The sequence below is a fragment of the Ranitomeya variabilis genome, chromosome 7, assembly GCF_051348905.1.
Source record: "Ranitomeya variabilis isolate aRanVar5 chromosome 7, aRanVar5.hap1, whole genome shotgun sequence".
Taxonomy (NCBI): domain Eukaryota; kingdom Metazoa; phylum Chordata; class Amphibia; order Anura; family Dendrobatidae; genus Ranitomeya; species Ranitomeya variabilis.
In genome coordinates, this window is record NC_135238.1 from 42,270,110 (window position 1) to 42,294,787 (window position 24,678).

The following is a 24,678-nucleotide window of genomic DNA, read 5'->3' on the forward strand; positions in this document are numbered from 1 at the left end:
CACCATATTGTGTGTACAGAGGGGAGCATCATACCATGGGGACATTACACTGTGTGGGGGACACTGGGGGCACCATATTGTGTGTACAGAGGGGAGCATCATACCATGGGGACATTACACTGTGTGGGGGACACTGGGGGCACCATACTGTGTGTACAGAGGGGCGCATCATACCATGGGGACATTACACTGTGTGGGGGACACTGGGGGCACCATACTGTGTGTACAGAGGGGCGCATCATACCATGGGGACATTACACTGTGTGGGGGACACTGGGGGCACCATATTCTGTGTACAGAGGGGAGCATCATACCATGGGGACATAACACTGTGTGGGGGACACTGTAGGCACCATATTGTGTGTACAGAGGGGGGCATCATACCATGGGGACATTACACTGTGTGGGGGACACTGGGGGCACCATACTGTGTGTACAGAGGGGAGCATCATACCATGGGGACATTACACTGTGTGGGGGACACTGGGGGCACCATATTGTGTGTACAGAGGGGCGCATCATACCATGGGGACATTACACTGTGTGGGGGACACTGGGGGCACCATATTCTGTGTACAGAGGGGAGCATCATACCATGGGGACATAACACTGTGTGGGGGACACTGTAGGCACCATATTGTGTGTACAGAGGGGGGCATCATACCATGGGGACATTACACTGTGTGGGGGACACTGGGGGCACCATACTGTGTGTACAGAGGGGAGCATCATACCATGGGGACATTACACTGTGTGGGGGACACTGGGGGCACCATATTGTGTGCACAGAGGGGAGCATCATACCATGGGGACATTACACTGTGTGGGAGACTCTGGGGGCACCATACTGTGTGTACAGAGGGGAGCATCATACCATGGGGACATTACACTGTGTGGGAGACTCTGGGGGCACCATACTGTGTGTACAGAGAGGAGCATCATACCATGGGGACATTACACTGTGTGGGGGACACTGGGGCACCATACTGTGTGTACAGAGGGGAGCATCATACCATGGGGACATTACACTGTGTGGGGGACACTGGGGGCACCATACTGTGTGTACAGAGGGGAGCATCATACCATGGGGACATTACACTGTGTGGGGGACACTGGGGCACCATATTGTGTGTACAGAGGGAAGCATCATACCATGGGGACATTACACTGTGTGGGGGACACTGGAGGCACCATACTGTGTGTACAGAGAGGAGCATCATACCATGGGGACATTACACTGTGTGGGAGACTCTGGGGGCACCATACTGTGTGTACAGAGAGGAGCATCATACCATGGTGACATTACACTGTGTGGGGGGACACTGGGGGCACCATACTGTGTGTACAGAGAGGAGCATCATACCATGGGGACATTACACTGTGTGGGGGACACTGGGGCACCATACTGTGTGTACAGAGGGGAGCATCATACCATGGGGACATTACACTGTGTGGGGGACACTGGGGCACCATACTGTGTGTACAGAGAGGAGCATCATACCATGGGGACATTACACTGTGTGGGGGACACTGGGGCACCATATTGTGTATACAGAGGGGAGCATCATACCATGGGGACATTACACTGTGTGGGGGACACTGGGGGCACCATACTGTGTGTACAGAGGGGAGCATCATACCATGGGGACATTACACTGTGTGGGGGACACTGGGGCACCATACTGTGTGTACAGAGAGGAGCATCATACCATGGGGACATTACACTGTGTGGGGGACACTGGGGCACCATATTGTGTGTACAGAGGGGAGCATCATACCATGGGGACATTACACTGTGTGGGGGACACTGGGGGCACCATACTGTGTGTACAGAGGGGAGCATCATACCATGGGGACATTACACTGTGTGGGAGACTCTGGGGGCACCATACTGTGTATACAGAGGGGAGCATCATACCATGGGGACATTACACTGTGTGGGGGACACTGGGGGCACCATACTGTGTGTACAGAGGGGAGCATCATACCATGGGGACATTACACTGTGTGGGGGACACTGGGGCACCATACTGTGTGTACAGAGAGGAGCATCATACCATGGGGACATTACACTGTGTGGGGGACACTGGGGCACCATATTGTGTGTACAGAGGGGAGCATCATACCATGGGGACATTACACTGTGTGGGGGACACTGGGGGCACCATACTGTGTGTACAGAGGGGAGCATCATACCATGGGGACATTACACTGTGTGGGAGACTCTGGGGCACCATATTGTGTATACAGAGGGGAGCATCATACCATGGGGACATTACACTGTGTGGGGGACACTGGGGGCACCATACTGTGTGTACAGAGGGGAGCATCATACCATGGGGACATTACACTGTGTGGGAGACTCTGGGGGCACCATACTGTGTGTACAGAGGGGAGCATCATACCATGGGGACATTACACTGTGTGTGGGAGACTGGGGGCACCATATTGTGTATACAGAGGGGACCATCATACCATGGGGACATTACACTGTGTGGGGGACACTGGGGGCACCATATTGTGTGTACAGAAAGGAGCATCATACCATGGGGACATTACACTGTGTGGGGGACACTGGGGCACCATACTGTGTGTACAGAGGGGAGCATCATACCATGGGGACATTACACTGTGTGGGGGACACTGGGGCACCATACTGTGTGTACAGAGAGGAGCATCATACCATGGGGACATTACACTGTGTGGTTGGCACTGGGGGCACCATATTCTGTGTACAGAGGGGAGCATCATACCATGGGGACATTACACTGTGTGGGGGACACTGGGGGCACCATATTGTGTGTACAGAAAGGAGCATCATACCATGGGGACATTACACTGTGTGGGGGACACTGGGGCACCATATTGTGTGTACAGAGGGGAGCATCATACCATGGGGACATTACACTGTGTGGGGGACACTGGGGGCACCATACTGTGTGTACAGAGGGGAGCATCATACCATGGGGACATTACACTGTGTGGGAGACTCTGGGGGCACCATACTGTGTGTACAGAGGGGAGCATCATACCATGGGGACATTACACTGTGTGTGGGAGACTGGGGGCACCATATTGTGTATACAGAGGGGACCATCATACCATGGGGACATTACACTGTGTGGGGGACACTGGGGGCACCATATTGTGTGTACAGAAAGGAGCATCATACCATGGGGACATTACACTGTGTGGGGGACACTGGGGCACCATACTGTGTGTACAGAGGGGAGCATCATACCATGGGGACATTACACTGTGTGGGGGACACTGGGGCACCATACTGTGTGTACAGAGAGGAGCATCATACCATGGGGACATTACACTGTGTGGTTGGCACTGGGGGCACCATATTCTGTGTACAGAGGGGAGCATCATACCATGGGGACATTACACTGTGTGGGGGACACTGGGGGCACCATATTGTGTGTACAGAAAGGAGCATCATACCATGGGGACATTACACTGTGTGGGGGACACTGGGGCACCATATTGTGTGTACAGAGGGGAGCATCATACCATGGGGACATTACACTGTGTGGGGGACACTGGGGGCACCATACTGTGTGTACAGAGGGGAGCATCATACCATGGGGACATTACACTGTGTGGGAGACTCTGGGGGCACCATACTGTGTGTACAGAGGGGAGCATCATACCATGGGGACATTACACTGTGTGTGGGAGACTGGGGGCACCATATTGTGTATACAGAGGGGACCATCATACCATGGGGACATTACACTGTGTGGGGGACACTGGGGGCACCATATTGTGTGTACAGAAAGGAGCATCATACCATGGGGACATTACACTGTGTGGGGGACACTGGGGCACCATACTGTGTGTACAGAGGGGAGCATCATACCATGGGGACATTACACTGTGTGGGGGACACTGGGGCACCATACTGTGTGTACAGAGAGGAGCATCATACCATGGGGACATTACACTGTGTGGGGGACACTGGGGGCACCATACTGTGTGTACAGAGAGGAGCAACATACCATGGGGACATTACACTGTGTGGGGGGCACTGGGGGCACCATATTCTGTGTACAGAGGGGAGCATCATACCATGGGGACATTACACTGTGTGGGGGACACTGGGGGCACCATACTGTGTGTACAGAGGGGAGCATCATACCATGGGGACATTACACTGTGTGGGGGGCGCTGGGGGCACCATATTGTGTGTACAGAGGGGAGCATCATACCATGGGGACATTACACTGTGTGGGGGGACACTGGAGGCACCATACTGTGTGTACAGAGAGGAGCATCATACCATGGGGACATTACACTGTGTGGGGGGCACTGGGGGCACCATATTGTGTGTACAGAGGGGAACATCATACCATGGGGACATTACACTGTGTGGGTGAATACTGCAGAGGTTATGTGTAAGGAGGGTCACTGTGGGACACCATATTGTGCGCATGCGTGGGTGTGAGGGTCATCATACTGTACGTGTGGGGCATCATGGGGACTAGATTGGGCAGCAGTACAATTTGCTGTGGCTTTTTCTATGTTCCAAAATTGGGGGCTTCAAATGTCTTCACCATTACAGCGCCGCTGTGCATCCTGCGTGTCTCCCCGTGCAGGCACATCTGTAGCTGCGGGTGACGGTTTATGTAATGGTGCACGGCCGCACAGCCATCACAGCCCGCACCGGCGGCAGGGCTCCAAATGACGTCACTGACAGTCTTCACTCAGTCAATGACGTCACCGCACTCACCTTGACAGACGAGCCCCGCCTCTTGGCTGCTATTGGCCGGGATAGCTTAGTATCTGCCTTCCTATTGGACACTAGATTTGCCAATCGGAAATAGAGGTTTTTTTTTTCTCGTCTTTTGCTCCCGCCTTTGGCCGCGGCGAAGTCAGGGAACATGGCGGCCGCTGTGTGGTGAAGCTGCCTGGGAAACTGCGGCGGTGACCGAGCTCCGCGGCCTGGTGAACTATGAGAGCTCCGGGGAGTGCGTTCATGACGAGGCCCGAGGGGAGGCTCTGCAGGACGGCTGTGAGGAGCGTCGGTGTGTGAGTGGCAGGCCGGGTCACTGCTCGGACCCCCTACCGTACTCGGGGAGCAGGACGCCGTGTGTGAGCAGCCGGGAGCCGGCCAGGCCTAGGACAGCCATGCTACGTCCGGCGGGGAGCGCCCTGGGCCTCGGCCTCCTGCTGCTCCTGACTCTGGGGCGAGGACAGGCGGCGCCACTTCCTGATACAGGTGCAGGTGAGCGCGGTGCTGCGCCATGGAGCGGGCGTGACGTCACTACTGTACCGATGTGGGTTATATCTGCCTGCTGGGGCCCAGTGTCCCCTGAGGCCTGTCGCCGTCCGCCTGCGAATGTCGCCGTCCGCCTGCGAATGTCGCCGTCCGCCTGCGAATGTCGCCGTCCGCCTGCGAATGTCGCCGTCCGCCTGCGAATGTCGCCGTCCGCCTGCGAATGTCGCCGTCCGCCTGCGAATGTCGCCGTCCGCCTGCGAATGTCGCCGTCCGCCTGCGAATGTCGCCGTCCGCCTGCGAATGTCGCCGTCCGCCTGCGAATGTCGCCGTCCGCCTGCGAATGTCTCCCTTCGTCTCCGTCCGCCTGCGAATGTCGCCGTCCACCACGCCTGTTGCCATCCGCCTGTCGCCGTCCGCCCGCGAATGTTGCCCTCGTCCGCCCGCGCTTGCCGGCCCTCGTTGCCTGTCGCCCTTCGCAACACGTCCGCCCCTTTCGTCGCTGTCCGCCCACGCCTGTCGCTGTTCCTCTGTGCCTGTCGCTGTTCCTCTGTGCCTGTCGCTGTTCCTCTGTGCCTGTCGCTGTTCCTCTGTGCCTGTCGCTGTTCCTCTGTGCCTGTCGCTGTTCCTCTGTGCCTGTCGCTGTTCCTCTGTGCCTGTCGCTGTTCCTCTGTGCCTGTCGCTGTTCCTCTGTGCCTGTCGCTGTTCCTCTGTGCCTGTCGCTGTTCCTCTGTGCCTGTCGCTGTTCCTCTGTGCCTGTCGCTGTTCCTCTGTGCCTGTCGCTGTTCCTCTGTGCCTGTCGCCGCATGTCCGCCCCTGTCGCCCTTCGTCGCCGTCCGTCCACCCGTCACCCTTCGTCTTTTGCAGTGTCCGATAATATATTCAAGAAGGCCCGTTAGGGTACAGTCATTGAGAACATCACCTACCGATGTGGCCGCACCTCCTACTGTTGTGTTCGCAAAATATTAAATGGGAGATATTGTTATCCTTTGTGTAGGCCGAGGTGGGGGCTGACACCTGGACCCCCACCGATCAGCTGTTACAGCGTGTGTAATCATGGCCTGTAGCTGTACTGCGCAGCCCTGTACAGTGAGTAGCCCCTGTTCCTGGGTACTGCGGATCAGCATTTCAGTATGGGCTGTTCTGCAGGATCCGACAGCAGCCGCTACGCTTTGGATGGGGCTGTACAGGGCAGCTCCATTCTATATGGCCATTCCGAGGCTTGTAGCCTCTGATAAGAGGGTGCCTGCCACCAACCGATCTGATATTGATGATCTCTCGTAAAGATCAGTATTTATTACCTGCTCATATTGACAAGTGACAGATAATGAGACCAAGGGTCTGTTCTTAGTATGATAGGGGCAGCTTCTATATGTCACATCACAATGTATACACCGCAATAACCTCCCTATGAAATTATTTCCTTCCAGGGTCCAGAATAATCAGTGAGCGATGTGATAAGAGAAGCTGGGAGGTCGGGTTCTGTCTTCCCCGTACACCATGCAGTGCTTAATTTCCCATGCTTGGCATCCTTTTTCTGTTCAGTTTAACATAGATTTATATCTTTAATAATCCATATCGGTGTTTGGCGTTGGTCTAGGCCCAATGGTGAGGGGCTAGCTTATTCTTGGGCTCTTTTCACACTTGGTAATTTTTCTTTTGTGCATTGTTGTAGCTAAATGAAGAACTTTTATTTATTTATTTTTTTTTTTCTTCATCCAAAGAAGTTTTGAATTAAACGAATATGTAGATATTGTGCAAGAATGACTAAGATGCCAAATTCTGGCAGAAAAAAAATTGCTGTAGCAAAAAAAAGTGGAGTAGATTGTTTGTCTGGTGTTAGTGATACTTTTATTTTTTTTAAAGAGCAGTGATTAAGAGAAATTGTATTGTATTCACAATTTCTGTGTGGATAGAATTATGGTCAGTCTGTTTAATCCAGCCGTGAGAAGCCCCCAATTAGCATTCATGTAGTTGATGGGTGGTCTTTTCATAGCTGTGGTGGGCTTGTGTAAAATGGCAATAACTTCACTAGCACGAAGATCATTGGTCTGTTGGCTTGGAGCCTGTTTAGAGAGACAGATATTCGTAGAAATGCAAATTTCCCAATTGTTTGTTCCCAATGATCTGACTTTGTATATGCAGCATTCTAACCTGCAAAGGGTTCTTGTACAATTGCTCCATTGTCTTCTGTTATCAAGAGGAATACAATGGCGTCAATTGAGTATCTGCTGCACATCTATTGCTTGCGTGTGGACATTAGGTGCTTTTTAGGACGTGCAGTATCTTTACTTGGCTCTCTGCAGCGCAGAAATCAACCTGTGGGAATCCAGGCCACGTGCCATTTCCAGAGCAGTGATGGAATCTTCAGAATTTTGCTTTAGTTTGACGATTCGCACGACCAGCGCCTGTGCAATCCAGAGTCCAGTCTGCTGAGTTATATTCTCATGGCCATACTTCAGCGTGGGTTTTATGTAAAATAAAGTTGCAGCTCTTGAGTAGATCCACTGTGGATCCTGCCACTGCGGCCATGATATGAATTCCAATTTGTGGCTTTATTATGGTCTTAAATGGGTTGTGTATTTATTTGTTTCGTTTTTTTTTTTCAAATACCGGAACAAGGCTGCCTTTGTAAAATGGCAAAACAAAGCTCTCCCCACCTGCAATGACCTGTGTTTGTTGGCAGGGCTACAGAGATGACATCTACAGAATTTGATTACTGCAGCCGATCACTCTGTTATGAGACGACTGAGGCCAGTGATTGTTAGCAGTGGTCATCTACTGTCAACAAAGACTGGCAGGATGCAGCAGGGTGCTGACCATAGTGCATCAGGAGCTTCAGCAGGTAAATTATGCGCGATTTTTATTTTACCGCATAAGGGCATGTGCCCACAATCAGGAACTGCTGCAGGTTTGACTCTACATATTTAAGCCGTCCAACCCGCATTGTCCAGATGTTACAGCATAGTGTATGGAATTTCAAGAAATCACATGCCCACTATGCGTACACAGATGCCCGCGGCTCACCGGTGGAGATGGACATGTGGCTCGTCTCCAGACCGCAGCATGTCAATTTCCCTTCGGAGACTATGGTTCACATGGCCGTAGTAAATTGTGAAGATAACTGGCTCTGTGCTGGTCTGCATAGACTTTGCAATTATATGGTCTGTAGACTGGACAATACTAGTACAATTTTCATTTTGTTCTTTTTTGGTCCTACAATGACCATCTGTTATCGTCGAGCACCCGGACTACACGCTGACTATCAGAACGAGCTCAAAGTTGATTTGACCCCTGCTTTAATGAAACCTCCTTTAAATGAAAATTAAGCCTCACTAATTTTAATACTTAAAGATTTCAGTGCAGTTTATCATTTAATAAGCAGAAAGAAATCTGCCTTTCCATCTAAAACAGTGCCACCAATGCCTATGGGCACTGTCAGCTAATGCAGCTCAGTCCTGTTCACTTGCATAAGGTGAAATTGTGCACATTGCTTAAATGTTTTAACCTGCACTAGAATAATACCAGCAGGGAAGTAGTACGTTGGCGCCTCCACGTTGATTGTGTGGGGTCCTGTTTTTTTTTGTTTTTTTTTCTGTGCTTCAGGCCAGGGCTCAAAAATGACATCTCGTGTGAAAGATGGAAGGATGGCGCTACAATGTCATGCGGGAGCGCATTGCTATTGGAATATGCTGTGATTGACATCGGTGGGTTATTGGACTTAAAGGGCCACTGTCACCCCCTCCAGCCGTTATAAACTAAAAGAGCCACCTTGTGCAGCAGTAATGCTGCAGTCTAACAAGGTGGCTCTTTTAGTTTTTGATTCATTTATTACCTCAATAAAGCGTTTTAAAAATTGGCCACACATACCAGATATTGTACCAGGAGGCGGTCTGAATCGTCCTTTATCAATCTTCCAACTGCCGTCACTCTTCTCTTCAGAGCCGATGGTACCCGCCCCCTTCGCGTTGTTGCTTCTTAAATCCAGCGCCTGCGCTGTGCGTGCCTGCCTGGGGCCTGCGCAGTGTTCTTTGTCAGTCACATCTCAGATGTCGGGTGCCTGACTGCGCCCTGTTACTGAATCCCCGCCCCGCACTGTGTTATTCATTATGCACAGTGCGGGGCTGGGGTTCCTGGGAAGGCGGGGGAGCGTCAGAGATGGGAGAGCGTCCGAGATGGGGGAGCGCCTGAACAGCGCAGTGCGCATGCCCAGGAATGCCATCCCCGCACTGTGCATAATGAATAACACAGTGCGGGGCGGGGATTCAGTAACAGGGCGGCCGCACTGCCCGCACAGGCGCAGTCAGGCACCCGGCATCTGAGATGTGACTGACAAAGAACACTGCGCAGGCCCCAGGCAGGCACGCACAGCGCAGGCGCCGGATTTAAGAAGCAACAACGCGAAGGGGGCGGGTACCATCGGCCCTGAAGAGAAGAGTGACGGCAGTTGGGGGATTCATACAGGACGCTTCGGACCGCCTCCTGGTACAATATCTGGTATGTGTGGCCAATTTTTAAAACGCTTTATTGAGGTAATAAATGAATCAAAAACTAAAAGAGCCACCTTGTTAGACTGCAGCATTACTGCTGCACAAGGTGGCTCTTTTAGTTTATAATGGCTGGAGGGGGTGACAGTGGCCCTTTAATAAAAAAAAAAGAAAAAATCCAACATGTTGGCGTTTTTGCATATACTTAAAGGGAGCCTGTAACCAGTTCAACTAAAACTCCTCTTATTCAGTACCTGTGCTGCATTCTGTAAGTGGTTATATACCCCCCTGTAGACCCCCAAAACTTTTTTCGAGTTGTATGTTAATCCTGTTTGTCTGGTCAGAGGCGCCCTTTCTGCGCTCTATCCCTCCTCCTGGCTGCTGTTGCATGTGTTGATGTGGATGACGCCTCCTGCGTCATTCACATTGCCGGGTGAATTCGTGGCTCGCGCCTGCGCATTGTTTTGCCCTACTGTATGCATGCACACTTGGGTTTTCAGCTCTGCTTGCCGTAAGGCAAAGCACAGTGCGCAGGTGCAAGCCACGGTTTCTCTGCACAGGATTTTGCCTGGCAATATGGGTGACGCAGGAGCCGTCAATTAAAGCAGTGCCATAGAGCGATGTGTGATGTAGATCTGTTTGGCACCAATTACTTTTCTAGAACTCGATAATGACCAAAATAATTAATTGCAGCAGATCAACTTTTCCATGCTATTTGCCATCGTTAGCCACTTGTATTCATGTAACAGAGGTACTCACAATCGTCAAAAATGGTTCAAGTTGGCCTTTTTTGCCAATTCTGAATCTCTTGTGTTTGGCCAGATTTAGTATTTCGGACTAATGATCCTCAGAGCGAAGCTGTTGCTGCTTCATGCGGACACTAATAGCCTCAAAGGGTTTTGTGTAGGATTGCAGAGTGTTTTCAGTGAAGCCGTGCCTGTTACGTTACAAGCCTTGACATTCTTTTCATTCCTTATCATGGCATTGTGCTTGTTGGAGATCTTCGTGTAAGAAGTTCTTCTTAGGCTTTTTCTTAGGGTACGTGTCCATGTTCAGGATGGCCGGCGCTCTGGACGGAGCGGAAAACCCAATCCGCCCAAAGCTCCGCCCCCTTCTGTAGACTCTATGATGCCGGATGTGTTCATCGCACCCCACACATAGGGCCCTGTGTTTTACCTTGCGGCGGCACAGCGTCGCCGCAAGGTTAACGGAAATGCTGCGTTCTAAAAAGACGCGCCGCATGTCCGGAATCGCAGGGCCGCCGGATGTGTGTTACCACGCATAGTGGAGACGGGATTTCATTAAATCCCCTCCATTATGCTGTAACATCTGGACACTGCGTGTTTGACGCTGCGGCTCTACGCAGCGTCAAACATGCAGCGTTTCCTACACACACTCACTCACTCACTCACTCTTGGGGTTGCAACACTAGGAAGGAAAAGTTGTGCCATGATTGAGATCACAGGATGGATAGACGTAATGATATGCAAATGGTGAAAAAATGGAAACATTTTCACAATAACTCTAGTGTCGAGATTGATGGCCGTATGAAGAATGTTTGTCGAGCTGAATGCACCTGGACAAATCATCAAGATCCGCTGCTGGCAGCTCCCTTTGCAATTGCTGACCAATGATGTCCCAGAAGTGCTCGATGGGTGACAAGTCTGTAGACGCTGCAGGCCACAGTATTATGTTTAGGCCACACATGCTGCTCACAGTATCATGAGCAACATGCAGCCTGGTGTGGTCCCGCTGAGAAACTGCTCCTGAGATACTAGAGAAATGGGATCTGCCTGTAGTGGATTTTGATTTTTCTGCTTTTAGTGCCCTTTGGCCAAATTGAGGTTATCCTTGTCCAATCCTCCAAATTAAACTAATTTTGACTAAGGGTGTGTTTCCATGGTCAGGAAACGCTGCGTGTTTAATGCTGCGTAGAGCTGCAGTGTCAAACACGTAGCGTCCAGATGTTACAGCATAGTGGAGGGGATTTCAGAGCGCAGCATGTCTGTTTACAATGCGGCTAAGCTCCGTCGCCGCACCGTAAATTACCCATAGATAATCATTAGATGCAATAAAACCGCATCTAATGATTAGTCACATGCGTAGTAAGTGCGTAAACGCAGCTTACTACGCATGTCTGCTAATTTACATGCGGGCTTACCTGCCCCACTGCCGGAAGTCCCGCATCTACTGCAGTTCTCGCGATAACTTATCTTATCATGAGAACTGCCGTGCACGTGACCGGGGGTTATCTCCGGTCACTGGGCTGGTTCTCAGCTGATGAGCTGATTGTGAGAACGCTGCAGTGTAGGTGATCGCTGGAGAGTTATCTCCGGCGATCATCTACAGGCTCTGCTACATCTGGATGTCAGGCATCCAGATGTAGCAGAGCTGGACTCATCTAGACTGTGTGCACATGCTGCACGCGACATGCTGCACGCGACATGCTGCACGCGACATGCTGCACGCGACATGCTGCACGCGACATGCTGCACGCGACATGCTGCACGCGACATGCTGCACGCTAAACATGGAGTACATACTCACCATCACCTTGTCACCTTGATCCCCGAAGCCATTGTCACCTGTAACAAATAATAAAATAATAAACACAATATACTCCCTGATCCGCAGATATCCAATTAAAACGAGTGTCCCACGATGATCTCCCATGGGGAGCAGCCACATCAGCTGATGTGACCGCTCTCCAGGGGCTCCAGGAATACAATGATGGAAGGTATCCTTCCACAGTGTATTTCCCACAATGTATTCCTCCGCCCCTGTGAGAAAATAGTCCCTAGTCTCACTTGTGGTACTGCTGTGTGGGAGAATTCCCACACAGCTTTGCCATAAAGTGAGACTCTGAACTAAGGTAACCTCAGTGATACACTGCAGGAGGCATTGTCTCCTGTCAGTGTGTCACTGGAGGCCTATAGAGCAGTGACATCACCGGATGTCACTGTTCTATAGGGGAGATCGTCATGGGACATTAGTTATTAATTGGACTACGGCGGAAAGTAAGTATACGGTTGGTTTATTATTTTTGCTTTTTTTGCAGTCGCTCAAGTATGGTGAAATTTAAAAATACAATACTTTTTTTTTTTTTTCTGGCTGTGTCTTTATATTTTTTTTACACTTTAACTACAATAGGATTAGTAATGGATAGGCGTCTTGTTGACGCCTCTCGATTATTAACCGGGCTTAATGTCACCTTATATTAGCAAAGTGACATTAACCCCTTATTACCCCATATCCCACCTCTACAGGGGATTGGGAAGAGAGGGGCTAAGTGCCAGAATTGGCTCATCTTACAGATGTGCCATTTCCGGGGCGGCTGCGGACTCGTATTTGTAGCCGGGGGGGCCAATATCCATGGCCCCTCTCTAGGCTATGAATATCAGCCCGGAGCTGTCTGCGTAGCCTTTCTGGCTATAAAATATAGGGGGGCCCCACATCACTTTTTTTTTTTTTTTTTTGGGTCCCCCTATTTTTATAGCCAGTAAAGGCTACGCAGACAGCTGCAGGCTGATATTCATAGCCTGGGAAGCTCCATGGGTATTAACCCCTTCCCAGGCTACAAACATCAGTCCCCTAGGCGCTGGCTTTCCCTCTCTGGCGCAGAAAATTGCACGGGAGCCCACGCCATTTATTTATTTATTTTTTAAAACATATTGCGTTTAAGGCTTGGGTCAATACCCGGCACTGCCGCGGGCACTCGGGACCGGAGTGTTCAGCTGCATAGAAATACATGCAGCTGCATACTCTGGTCCCGAGTGCCGGTGGCAGTGCCGGGTATTGAAGCTAGAGACTTGTGTGAGTTTCTCGCGAGTGTGACTCCAGCCTAACGCAGATTTCGTGTGTGTGTGTGTGTGTCTTTATTTAAGGCCGGGATCACACATGCTAGAAACTCGGACGAGTGTCGCATCTTAATACCCGACACTGGCGCTGGCACTCGGGAGCGGAGCGTGCTGCTGCATAGAAATACATGCAGCTGCACGCTCCGCTCCCGAGTGCCGGCGGCAGTGCCGGGAATTAAAATGCGAGACTCGTCAGAGTTTCTCGCTTGTGTGATCGATCTATCGTATCCATCGATCTATCGTATCCATCGATCTATCGTATCCATCGATCTATCGTATCCATCGATCTATCGTATCCATCGATCTATCGTATCCATCGATCTATCGTATCCATCGATCTATCGTATCCATCGATCTATCGTATCCATCGATCTATCGTATCCATCGATCTATCGTATCCATCGATCTATCGTATCCATCGATCTATCGTATCCATCGATCTATCGTATCCATCGATCTATCGTATCCATCGATCTATCGTATCCATCGATCTATCGTATCCATCGATCTATCGTATCCATCGATCTATCGATCTATCGTATCCATCGATCTATCGTATCCATCGATCTATCGTATCCATCGATCTATCGTATCCATCGATCTATCGTATCCATCGATCTATCGTATCCATCGATCTATCGTATCCATCGATCTATCGTATCCATCGATCTATCGTATCCATCGATCTATCGTATCCATCGATCTATCGTATCCATCGATCTATCGTATCCATCGATCTATCGTATCCATCGATCTATCGTATCCATCGATCTATCGTATCCATCGATCTATCGTATCCATCGATCTATCGTATCCATCGATCTATCGTATCCATCGATCTATCGTATCCATCGATCTATCGTATCCATCGATCTATCGTATCCATCGATCTATCGTATCCATCGATCTATCGTATCCATCGATCTATCGTATCCATCGATCTATCGTATCCATCGATCTATCGTATCCATCGATCTATCGTATCCATCGATCTATCGTATCCATCGATCTATCGTATCCATCGATCTATCGTATCCATCGATCTATCGTATCCATCGATCTATCGTATCCATCGATCTATCGTATCCATCGATCTATCGTATCCATCGATCTATCGTATCCATCGATCTATCGTATCCATCGATCTATCGTATCCATCGATCTCTGTATAGATAGACACATATCTATCTAATCCATCTAGCTGTGTGTGTGTGTGTATTCTTCAATGGAGTATGTAAATGAAGAGGTTGGACAAGAAATGACATCACAACTTTTTTTTTTTTTTGTATATCTTTATTTAGCTTACAAAAACACACCCAAATCCGCATGAAAAAAACGCAGGTGACCTGCCAGTGACCTCAGGTGCAGATTTTACCTGCGTCAAATCCTGAGCAAATCCTGATGCAATCCTGACCGTGGAAACATACCCTAATACACGCTGAAATACATTTTTCACGCGGCAGAAAAAAAATGTAACTTCTGTGAACTTTTGTAAACTAGCGCATTGGAAAGTATACTGACTAAATAAGTAATTCTGCACAAAATTGTTGGATTCAACGTTGACCACAAAAGACCCCGCTTACAAGCTGATGTCTGGCCGCCTCAAACTCACAAAAAGTGAGAAGATTTTGGCGTGTTGATGGCTGAATCTTTCTTTCCTGGATAGAAATGCAGTGGCTTTCTTCTTTATCCCCATTTAAAAAGAAAAACCACATGAAGTTTCTGCCGAACTGAGAACTCAAGTTTGTGGGGGAGTCAGGAGAGAAAGCGGTCTACCTAAAGCTGTTGTTCATACTTTTTCTATCTTGTGTATAGCCAACTCGGGGCGTCTTCCCCTACCTCCCTCTGCAACTAATGTTTTAATTGTTGCGATACTTCTATAATAAAATAACGTAATTGGCAGTGCATTTCATAATTATAAAATTCCCTGCCGTTTTGTGAATACATCACCTGTGCCCATTGTAGACCATGAACAGAAGACATTTACCTACAGATTTTGAGAAATGAGGGTCAGGTGGATTCAGAATGGATGGTCTCCTTTTTCGGAAACTGGTCCAGCATTTATCTAAGAGTAGAGTTGAGCAAATAAGATTTGCCAAACCCTAGTCAGTAGATATGTGGGTTTTGTGGTCTGCCAGCATCCATGGCACCTTTTATTAATAGGCCCAACACAACATCATGCCTGCCTACTAATCAAGAGGACTTGAGAACGCAGGTAGGATGTGGTTCTTGTGAGTCTTGTCTGACTGCTACGGATGTGACCGCTGGACCAGGTTCTTGTGACTATTTTTTGCTCTACTCATACGCAGGACACATTGCTGTTCCTGTTTTCCAGTTGTACTATATAGGAGAGATGTTCTTTAGACACTGGGTGTGAAAATGGGAAGTGGACTAGGTGACTCACCTTTATAATGCTACGTGTTGTTTTCTGGTATTGAATCATCATCGAAGTATGTCATAATGTCTGTGTGGCTAGTCTTTATCTCAACTCTGGTTTGAGAATTGCTCCATGACACCACGTTTTGCATGACTCCTCTACCTCCTGGTAGTGTAGGATTCCACATGACCGTAATGACCACATGCGGTAAAATGTCACTCTGTGCCATGAGTTGCAGATAGGCTGCAGTTAGGAGGGGGGGAAGGTTATCCATCCTTTCTATATACACACACACACACACACACACACACACACACACACACACACACACACACACACACACACACACACCCACACCCTTTTTGATCCTCCAACTCCCAAACTCCCACCCCTTCATGAAGATGTCAGAAGAGGGAAGGAAAAAGGTTGGACGAGCAATAAATCAAGCGACAAGGTGTTCTTTCAATTTTGACCGTTTAGGTAAACCAAGGAAGCAATGAGGTCAGGCCTCGGGTGGGGGGGGGGGCGCATTTGTACGCAGTTGGGAAGGACCATCTACGACTAGAGTTTAGCTGCCGTACCCCCAGAAAGATTTTTTTTTTTTTTCAAAAAGAAAGTTCACTCCTCCACCTTAAACCAGTTGGCTATGGAAAAGAAAGTATTAAATATTCCAAAGAAAAAGGTTTTGCATCTAGTACAGCTCTAGAATAGGCTATAGTTATTACAATCCCCCTTTTTGGTGAGGGGGGGGGGGGGAAAAAAAATTAATCTCATAAGACTTTAATCGATCTAAGGCCGAGGTCACACTTGCGAGTGTGATGCAAGGAAACTTTCGCATCAATACCCGGCACTCTGCACCGGAGCATGCAGCTGCATTCTACCCTTGAGTTCTTAAAAATAAATAAATAAATAAAAAAATAAAAATTGACTAGGGAAGGGTCTCCAGCAGTACACTCAAGGTCCAGACTGCAGCCTTGAGCACCTTGTTGACTATAAAATTGCTGACCACCCCTGGATTGTTCGGCTTGTCAGTGCGTCCTATAGATTTGACCCTATTGCAGGATCTAGTGTAGCTTCATAGGATCTTAACCTATTTTTGGGGTCTCTTACTCAGTTTCTGTTGAGCCAATATCTTCCTTTAAAAGTTCTAACCCTTTAAACCAGTTCTAGTAGCCTTGACATCTGCCAGCATGATTAATGAATTGCAGGCTAATTCTATAAATCCTCTTTAAAATCGTTCTTGCAGAAAGTCATTAAACCGTCCCAGCTTTTTTTTGCACAAAGTGGCTTCTAATTTTCATAGTTCCTTAGAAATTGTTCTTTCCTTTTTTTGTGGGAACTTTAAGGCTGGGCAGGTGGAAGGGTTTAACATTCTTTGTTAGGACTCTGAAGTGTTTGCTTCACTATCTAGGACAGAGGTATCAAACTGCATTCCTCGAGGGCCGCCAACAGGTCATGTTTTCAGGATTTCCTTGTATTGCACAGGTGATAATTTAATCACCTGCACAGAATGATTCCAGCACCTTGTGGAATGCTAAGGAAATCCTGAAAACATGACCTGTTGGCGGCCCTCGAGGAATGCAGTTTGACACCTCTGATCTAGGAGCTACTCCTTTTTTGGAAGAAATCTTCGACCACCGTGTTCTTCAACTGCAGTCTTCAAGGCCCACCAACAGATTGTTTCCAGGATTTTATTAGTTATGCAGAGGTGATATACTCATGACCTGTTGGTGGGCCTTGAGGATGGTAGCGGAGGAACATTGCCTATTTGCATTATTTCAGGGCACTAGAAAATGTAAAGCAGCCACTAAGGGATTTTTTTGTCTAGGTGGGTAAGATCTCCAATATTCTTAGCATGTTCCTCGGGTGGTCAGAATAGTCCTCAGGATATCCGAGCGCAGTGGACAAGGACTGTTACTAGTTCCTCAGCTGAGCATTGAACAAATCTGTTTGGTTCGCACCATCTATCTTTGTCAAACACTACAGGGTTGAATTTGGGTAATTCTGACCTTTTTTCTTTTGGAAGGAAAGTTCCTCAGGTGGTAGTTCTTCACTCCCCAAAGAGTCCCTTCAAAATTTACTCTGTGAAACAAGTCAGATTGTCCGGAAAAGATAATTACTGACTGGTAATGATTTTTCCAAACAATAACAGCATTGCCCTCTTATTCACACCCTTTTTGGTTATGGACGCTTTTTTTTTTTTTTCTTTTTTCTTTTGCACAATGTTTGTAATCCACCTAAATATCAATACGGTATATTTTTGTGTTGTAGGAAAACCAGGTAGGCAAGGATTAAATCCTAGCACCGCAGCTCCTGGTTAGATGCACCTGGCTGGCTCTGCCTATAACCAGGCTAGGTGTTCACCTTAGTCAGCTGGGGAAGCTGAACAGTCTGTGTGTTGCAGCTGGAGAGAGACCAGTCAAGTATCTCTCTGAGAAGAGACTGCACAGATCCTGTGCCCCAAACTGCAAGTGTCACTGGTCGCGATGAACCCCCACATGTACTCAGCCTGGCTAGTAGCTGTAAATCATTCAGCTGAGGCAGGCGATGAAAACTTAATCTCTGAGCACTAACAAATACTCGGAGATCACCCGAGCGTGCTTGAGAAAACCCGAGCAACGAGTATATTCGCTCATCACTAATAATGAACATTCATGTCAAGCATCACTGTTGGCAAAGGTTTTCCATATTGTTGGTTTTGATGGCAGCGCAGAAATAAGCAACTCTATGACATACCCGGAATTTATTCTTGTGAAGGAGTTTGCCCTGAACAGAAATCTCTGGATCCTTAGTGTGGTTACTGCTTGTTGGGGTGTATGGAGAACTCTATCCTCTAAGTACAAGAACAGCGCAATCTTGGATGAAAGACAAGAGCCGGAAGCTCTGATGTAAGAAGCCCTCATCACTGACACGGCAGCGGCTCCGGCTCTTCTCTCCCACGAGCTCTGACAATAAATAGCATTGAGTGGTGAGCATCTTGGCAAACCACAAGAACACATGCTATATTTAGAGGACGACCTGGCAGGAAAGTGCTGATTTTTATCATTGCCTCTGTTACTCCTGTATATTTTACATGTGGAATCATGATTCCTAGTGCTACGTACAGACTAAGAAGCCAGATGAGATGGGTGCAAGCGGCAGCGTCTGTGCGCCCTGAGCAGCTCGGATGTAATCGTTAGCAGGATTATGTCTTATGTTATACTGCAGACAGCACCAAAGCCAAGGGTTACCACGTTATCAGGACTACGGAATATAGGTATGACCCAAATTACTTAACGAGGATTGAAGTCAAATTCCTGACAAGTGATCTCCTGGCACACAAGCCATCTTTAATAATGTAGTGATGACCGTCTTCTCTGCTGTACTAGCGCACGTGTCGTGGAATCCACTTGTAAATAACTGAGCTAGAGTTTGAGAATTGTCACCTAACTGTAAAAAGTTGAGTCAATTTATAACTACCACTTCATTGTGTCATAGTGGTCTTACTGCTGTTGTGTTTTGAGGAACACCCTGGAGTATGATTCTGGTGATGCCAGTGATTTCCTTTTATTCATGCTGCCCGAACCACGGACCCTGGGTGCACAATTGCAGCCAGCTAGACAGATATTCTAATATATAATCACTATTGTCTCCATTTCATTTTTTCCTCAATTTCCATTGTGTGATACTTGTCCTGCAAAGAAAAAGCCCTCCTGTGGCTTTGATAGGGGGAAAAAAGTATGGCTTTTTGAAGAAGGGAAAGGGAAAAATGCAAAAGTAATAAAAGCTGGCTGTGTCCTTGAGGGTTAAAAAAAAATAATCTAGAATTGCTGGGGGTGTTTTTTTCCAATTTTTCCTTTCAGAAGTGTAATTAAAAGCAATCAAAAAGTCACGTACCACAAAATAACACCAGTGAACAGTAGTAGATCTTGTGACAATAAATAAGCTTCCTACACCTAAAATTGTGAAACTCCTGGCTGAGAATTTGACAACATGAAAACAAATGAAAGTCCCTGGCATGGGTCAGGAGGTAAAGAGGGGAATCCTAAATGCAGGGACAAGAGATTTCTACATAGAGAGGAATTAGCTGGGCATAAAGGCAAAATGAGCAATTGCTCATTTACTGCTAATTCTCCATGTGAACCACAACTTAAAAATAGTTGACTATTTTTATTATACCATCTAGTAAGATGGATGGCTGCAGTATATTAACAGGATAAACTTTGGGAGTTCTTCTTGAAAGGGGTGGTCCAGAACAAATACTGATTTCAACCATAAACGTCTCTATTTTAATAGTTAATATAGTTTAATTTAAAGTCCCGACCCTTCCCTCTCTAATCTGGCTGCTTTATTTTATTACTTTACCTATTTGCGTTTTGATGACTTCGTTTGAGATTTCAAAGTGCATGCTGGGATACTCACACGTGACATCATGAGGAGGTAGAGGCTGCTCGTCACTTCTGCAGCCTCTGTTCCCACCCTCAAACAAAGTGGTGTCCATTTCAGAGGCTGGGCTTTTCCCTGCTCTACTAAGCATGTGTCGGTTGACAAGTCTCACAGCTCAGTACGAGCTCGCTTGCTGTGCAATATTCTCCGTGCACACTGACAGTGCACTTCATTGCCGACTCTAATTAGAAGTGATGAGCAGGGAAGAGTGCACTGCACTGGAAGGGTACATTCCCACGGTCAGTAAACTCTGCGGGTTGGACGCTGCTTACATCCACAGCGTCCAACCCCCCCCACCCCCCCGCATCCAGATGTTACAGCATAGTGGATGGGATTTCAAGAAATCCCATGCCCATTGTTTATGCACCGACGCCTGCGAATAAACCGCGGAGACGGTCATGCGGCGCATCTTTCCAGACCGCAGCATGTCAATTTATTTTAGGAGACGTGAGCCTGTGCAAGATAAATCTCTCCAGTACAATGTATTGGGCATGGTGATTCTGTGCTGTTCAGTGAACACATGCGGAATCGCCTTCTTTCAGAAGCTGGCAGCACTTTGGACGCAGCGGACATGTGCTGCTTCCAAAGTGCTGCCAATTACTGACCATGTGCACTAGGGTGTTTCATTTTTCCGAAGTTATGATTTTCATATGACTTTGCTTGAATCCTTGGTCTAAGTCATCTAAAAGATCCATGTAAAAAATTTTAGCGAAATCAATTATTTAGAGGTTGCACACTTTGATCACTTTTATCTGAAAGTACCGAAATTCATGAAAATGTATCATCGACATCACACTGTGTATGTTGTGTTTCTATTCTGTTTTGCGGGTAGTTTAACTGAAAGAGTACTAGAAAGGGAATTTCGTTACTTGAACAGGTGCCTGGTGGTGAATTTTTGGGAGCTCAACTCCCTTCCAAGGAACAAGTGCTTTTAGTTTTTATTTACCATCACAAGGAAAAGAGACACTCTTGTGTGCTGCTAAATCCACAAGTATTAAACTAAAGGAAGTGTGGAAGAAAGCAAGTTTCCCTGTCATGACAGAGGGGAATATCTGAACTCGTATACAGAAGTTATACAAGGAAAATCAACATCTGGGTAAAGAGAAATCAAGAAACATTGACAAAGTAAATATGAAGCGGCAGATTTGGAAAGGTGATCTTGTTGAGCTATTTGATATTGCCAGGCAAAATGTGATCTTCATGAATAGCCTACTAGAAGACGATAAAGCATTCCTTATGTCACAAAGAGAGGATTATATGAGTTTATCAATGAGTGGTGTAGATAAGGTTCTTGCCTCACAAATTAAAAAGAAGAAAAATGCAGAAAAAAAGGAGACATTCAAGATGAAACATTATAAAGAAATCGCCAAAATGAACAGTGGAACACTCAGTCTCATCATCATCATCAATTCACGAAGAGGACAAATTTTCTGCACCACCAGTGAAAAAATCTTGTGCTGGTCATAGATTAAAGCCTCTTGATCACACTCATGGCTACATGGGATCGAGAACAACTCTCCATTCGACAAGCAAGTACTTCATTTATTGCAACTGCAAAAAGCTTTGGTCACGATGTTTCATGCATTTCCATATCTCCAGCTACCGTTTTCCGAGCTCGGGCAATTAACAGAGGAGAAATGGCTGAGAACATGGAAAAGTCACTGTTTGAAAATCCTCATTTAGTCTTACATTGGGATAGTGAATTGTTGCCTGAGGGAGTGTCAAAACTCTAGAAGATAGAGCTGCTGTTCTTGAAACTGGAAAAGATTTTGAGCATTTGCTTGGCGTACCTGTTGCCCAGAAAGGTACTGGTGAGCTAATGGCTGAAGTTGTTGTTCAGGAGGTGGATCGATTCGCGCTACGTGACCTTATCATTGGTATATCTTTCGATACAACTGCATTTAATACAGGAATGATCCAAGGAGCATGTATCAGAATTGAAACTGAATTTGGGCCAACATTGTTGTGGTTGGCTTGCCGCCACCACACCCACGAATTAATCTTGAAAGGAGTGTTTGGTAACTGTTGTAACATCCCATCAAGTTGTCCTGACATCCAGATTTTCCAAAAGTTCCAAAATCAGTCGAATTCAGTTGATAAGTCCTATTTCACGAAGAAAATCCCATTCAAGGTTTTCTAGAAGAACGTCTGAAAATAGTGCACTACCTCAACAATGTCTTGCTAGATGGCAGTCATCCAAGAGAAGATTACAAAGAGCTATTAGAACTATCATTTCTATATTTTGGAGGCTGGGATGAAAACTATTTCGAATTTAGGGTTCCAGGGGCTCTGACTGAAGCAAGGTGGATGGCAAAGGCCATATATGTACTCAAAATTGTGCTATTCACTAAACAATTGCATATTTCTAATACCGAATTGAAAGGAATAAGAAAAGTAGTGCATTTTGTCTGTCTAATATATGTCCGCTTTTGGCACGAGGCAGTTGTAAGTCGATGGGCTCCAAAGAATGATTTGGAGATGCTACAGCTTTTGCAATATTATCCAGATAAAGATCTCAGAGAAAGTGCCCTCACAGTGTCTAAGGGTACTGTCTCACAGTGGCACTTTGATCGCTACGACGGCACGATCCGTGACGCTCCAGCGTCGCTCCATTGTCGTAGACAGCGGTCACACTTTGCAATGCACGGCACTGGAGCGATAATTTCATGACGTATTTGCGATGTAGAAGCCGTTGGTTACTGTGCGCACATCGTATACAACCTTTGTTACACGATGCGATCATGCCGCCACAGCGGGACACTTGACGACGAAAGAAAGTTTCAAACGATCTGCTACGGCGTACGATTCTCAGCGGGGTCCCTGATCGCAGTAGCGTGTCAGACACAGCGAGATCGTAACTATATCGCTGGAACGTCACGGATCGTGCCGTTGTAGCGACCAAAGTGCCACTGTGAGACAGTACCCTAAGAGTCACATTTGGTATCTGTCAGAAACTAACATAGGATTGGCATTTTTGGATGAACGTATCGGTCAGGCTGAGAAGGATAAGATGTTTGAAAATTTAAGAATGAAACCTGCAAAGAAAAAGGAGCTGAAACAGTTGGAAGGTAAAAAACTAGTTTTTAGGAAAAGACCTCAGCGATTTTGTTACAAGTAAAACAAAGACATTCTTTGAATTGAATTTTGGGATCCACGATATAGAAAAATATTGCAGTGATACACTAAGAAGCTCCATCAATGCTTTTAAGGTGGTGAATGACACCACAGAAAGGGGCATTGCTCTGATAAAGAAGTTTAATAATTCAATCAGAGATGAACAACAGAAACAGTTCTTGTTAAGAGTTGTCGAGTATCATAGAAAAGCCGTCACCAAGCAAACAAAAGGAGTTGCAACTTTCACAGCACATTAGTGTAAATCATTTAATACGCAAGATACTGCCTATCAATGTTACTGTTTATTGTCACTATTCTAAGGTTTTAATTGTTTGAATTTCTAATAAAAAATACTTAACATTGAAAATCTGTTTATTTTTGCGTGCTTTTATTAAACTGATAAGTGTGCAACCTCTAAACATAGTTCGATCATCTTGAAAATTGGCATATATACTTTTTACATTAGTGAGACTTGGGGCGTAAGAAAAGTCTGCAAAAATGTGACATTTTAATTTTTACCATACAAAATGAAACACCCTAATGTGCTCCTACCCCGAGAAGAGAATGCGGTGGGCAGAGACCAGCCCTTCCCCTGAAACTGGCATCTGTCAGTCTGAAATCAAGGTTTTAATGTTCTTGGTGTAAGGCCTCGTTCAGACATTAGTGAAATCAGTTTTACTCAGTGTTTGGGCTGCATCTGTTTTTTACTGCCAATGTTTGAAAAAACAATTGTAAGTCTTCTCCTCCCCATTAGAATGCTGATCGAAAAGCAAACTGGTGGTATCTGTGTGTTGTCCGTGACTTCCATAGACCCATAGACTTAAATGGGTATTTTTGGTCTTGGTCCTGCGGCTGTGTAGCCCCATAGACTACAATAAATGTGTCTGAACTGTGAAAAACAGAAGACAACTGAGGCCTTAAGGCCCCTTTCACACATCAGTTTTTTGCCATCAGTTGCAATCCGTCGAATTTTGAAAAAAAAAACAAAAAAAAACGGATCCGGCGACTAATGCTTAGAATAGAAGCCTATAGCGCCGGATCTGTCAAATGACTGAATCCGTTGACGGATTCCGTGTTTTTTTTGTTTTTTTGTTTTTTTTAACTGAGCATGCTCCGATCCAATTAGCCAGATCTGCTAGTTGGATCCATCCAAAAAACGGATCTGTCGCATCAGTTTTTTACAATCTGCAATGG

At 47.0% G+C, this 24,678-nt stretch overlaps 1 protein-coding gene across 1 annotated transcript in view; it reads left to right on the forward strand.

Annotated features, from left to right (window-relative positions):
- Positions 1-4,850: 4,850 nt before the first annotated feature.
- The window catches only part of LMTK2 (lemur tyrosine kinase 2), a 73,579-nt gene continuing 53,751 nt past the window's right edge, over positions 4,851-24,678 (forward strand). Inside the window, exon 1 of the mRNA XM_077274938.1 lies at positions 4,851-5,233. Within this exon, the coding sequence (XP_077131053.1) occupies positions 5,137-5,233 (97 nt within the window). The 5' untranslated portion in view covers positions 4,851-5,136. The remainder of the gene's footprint in view (positions 5,234-24,678) is intronic.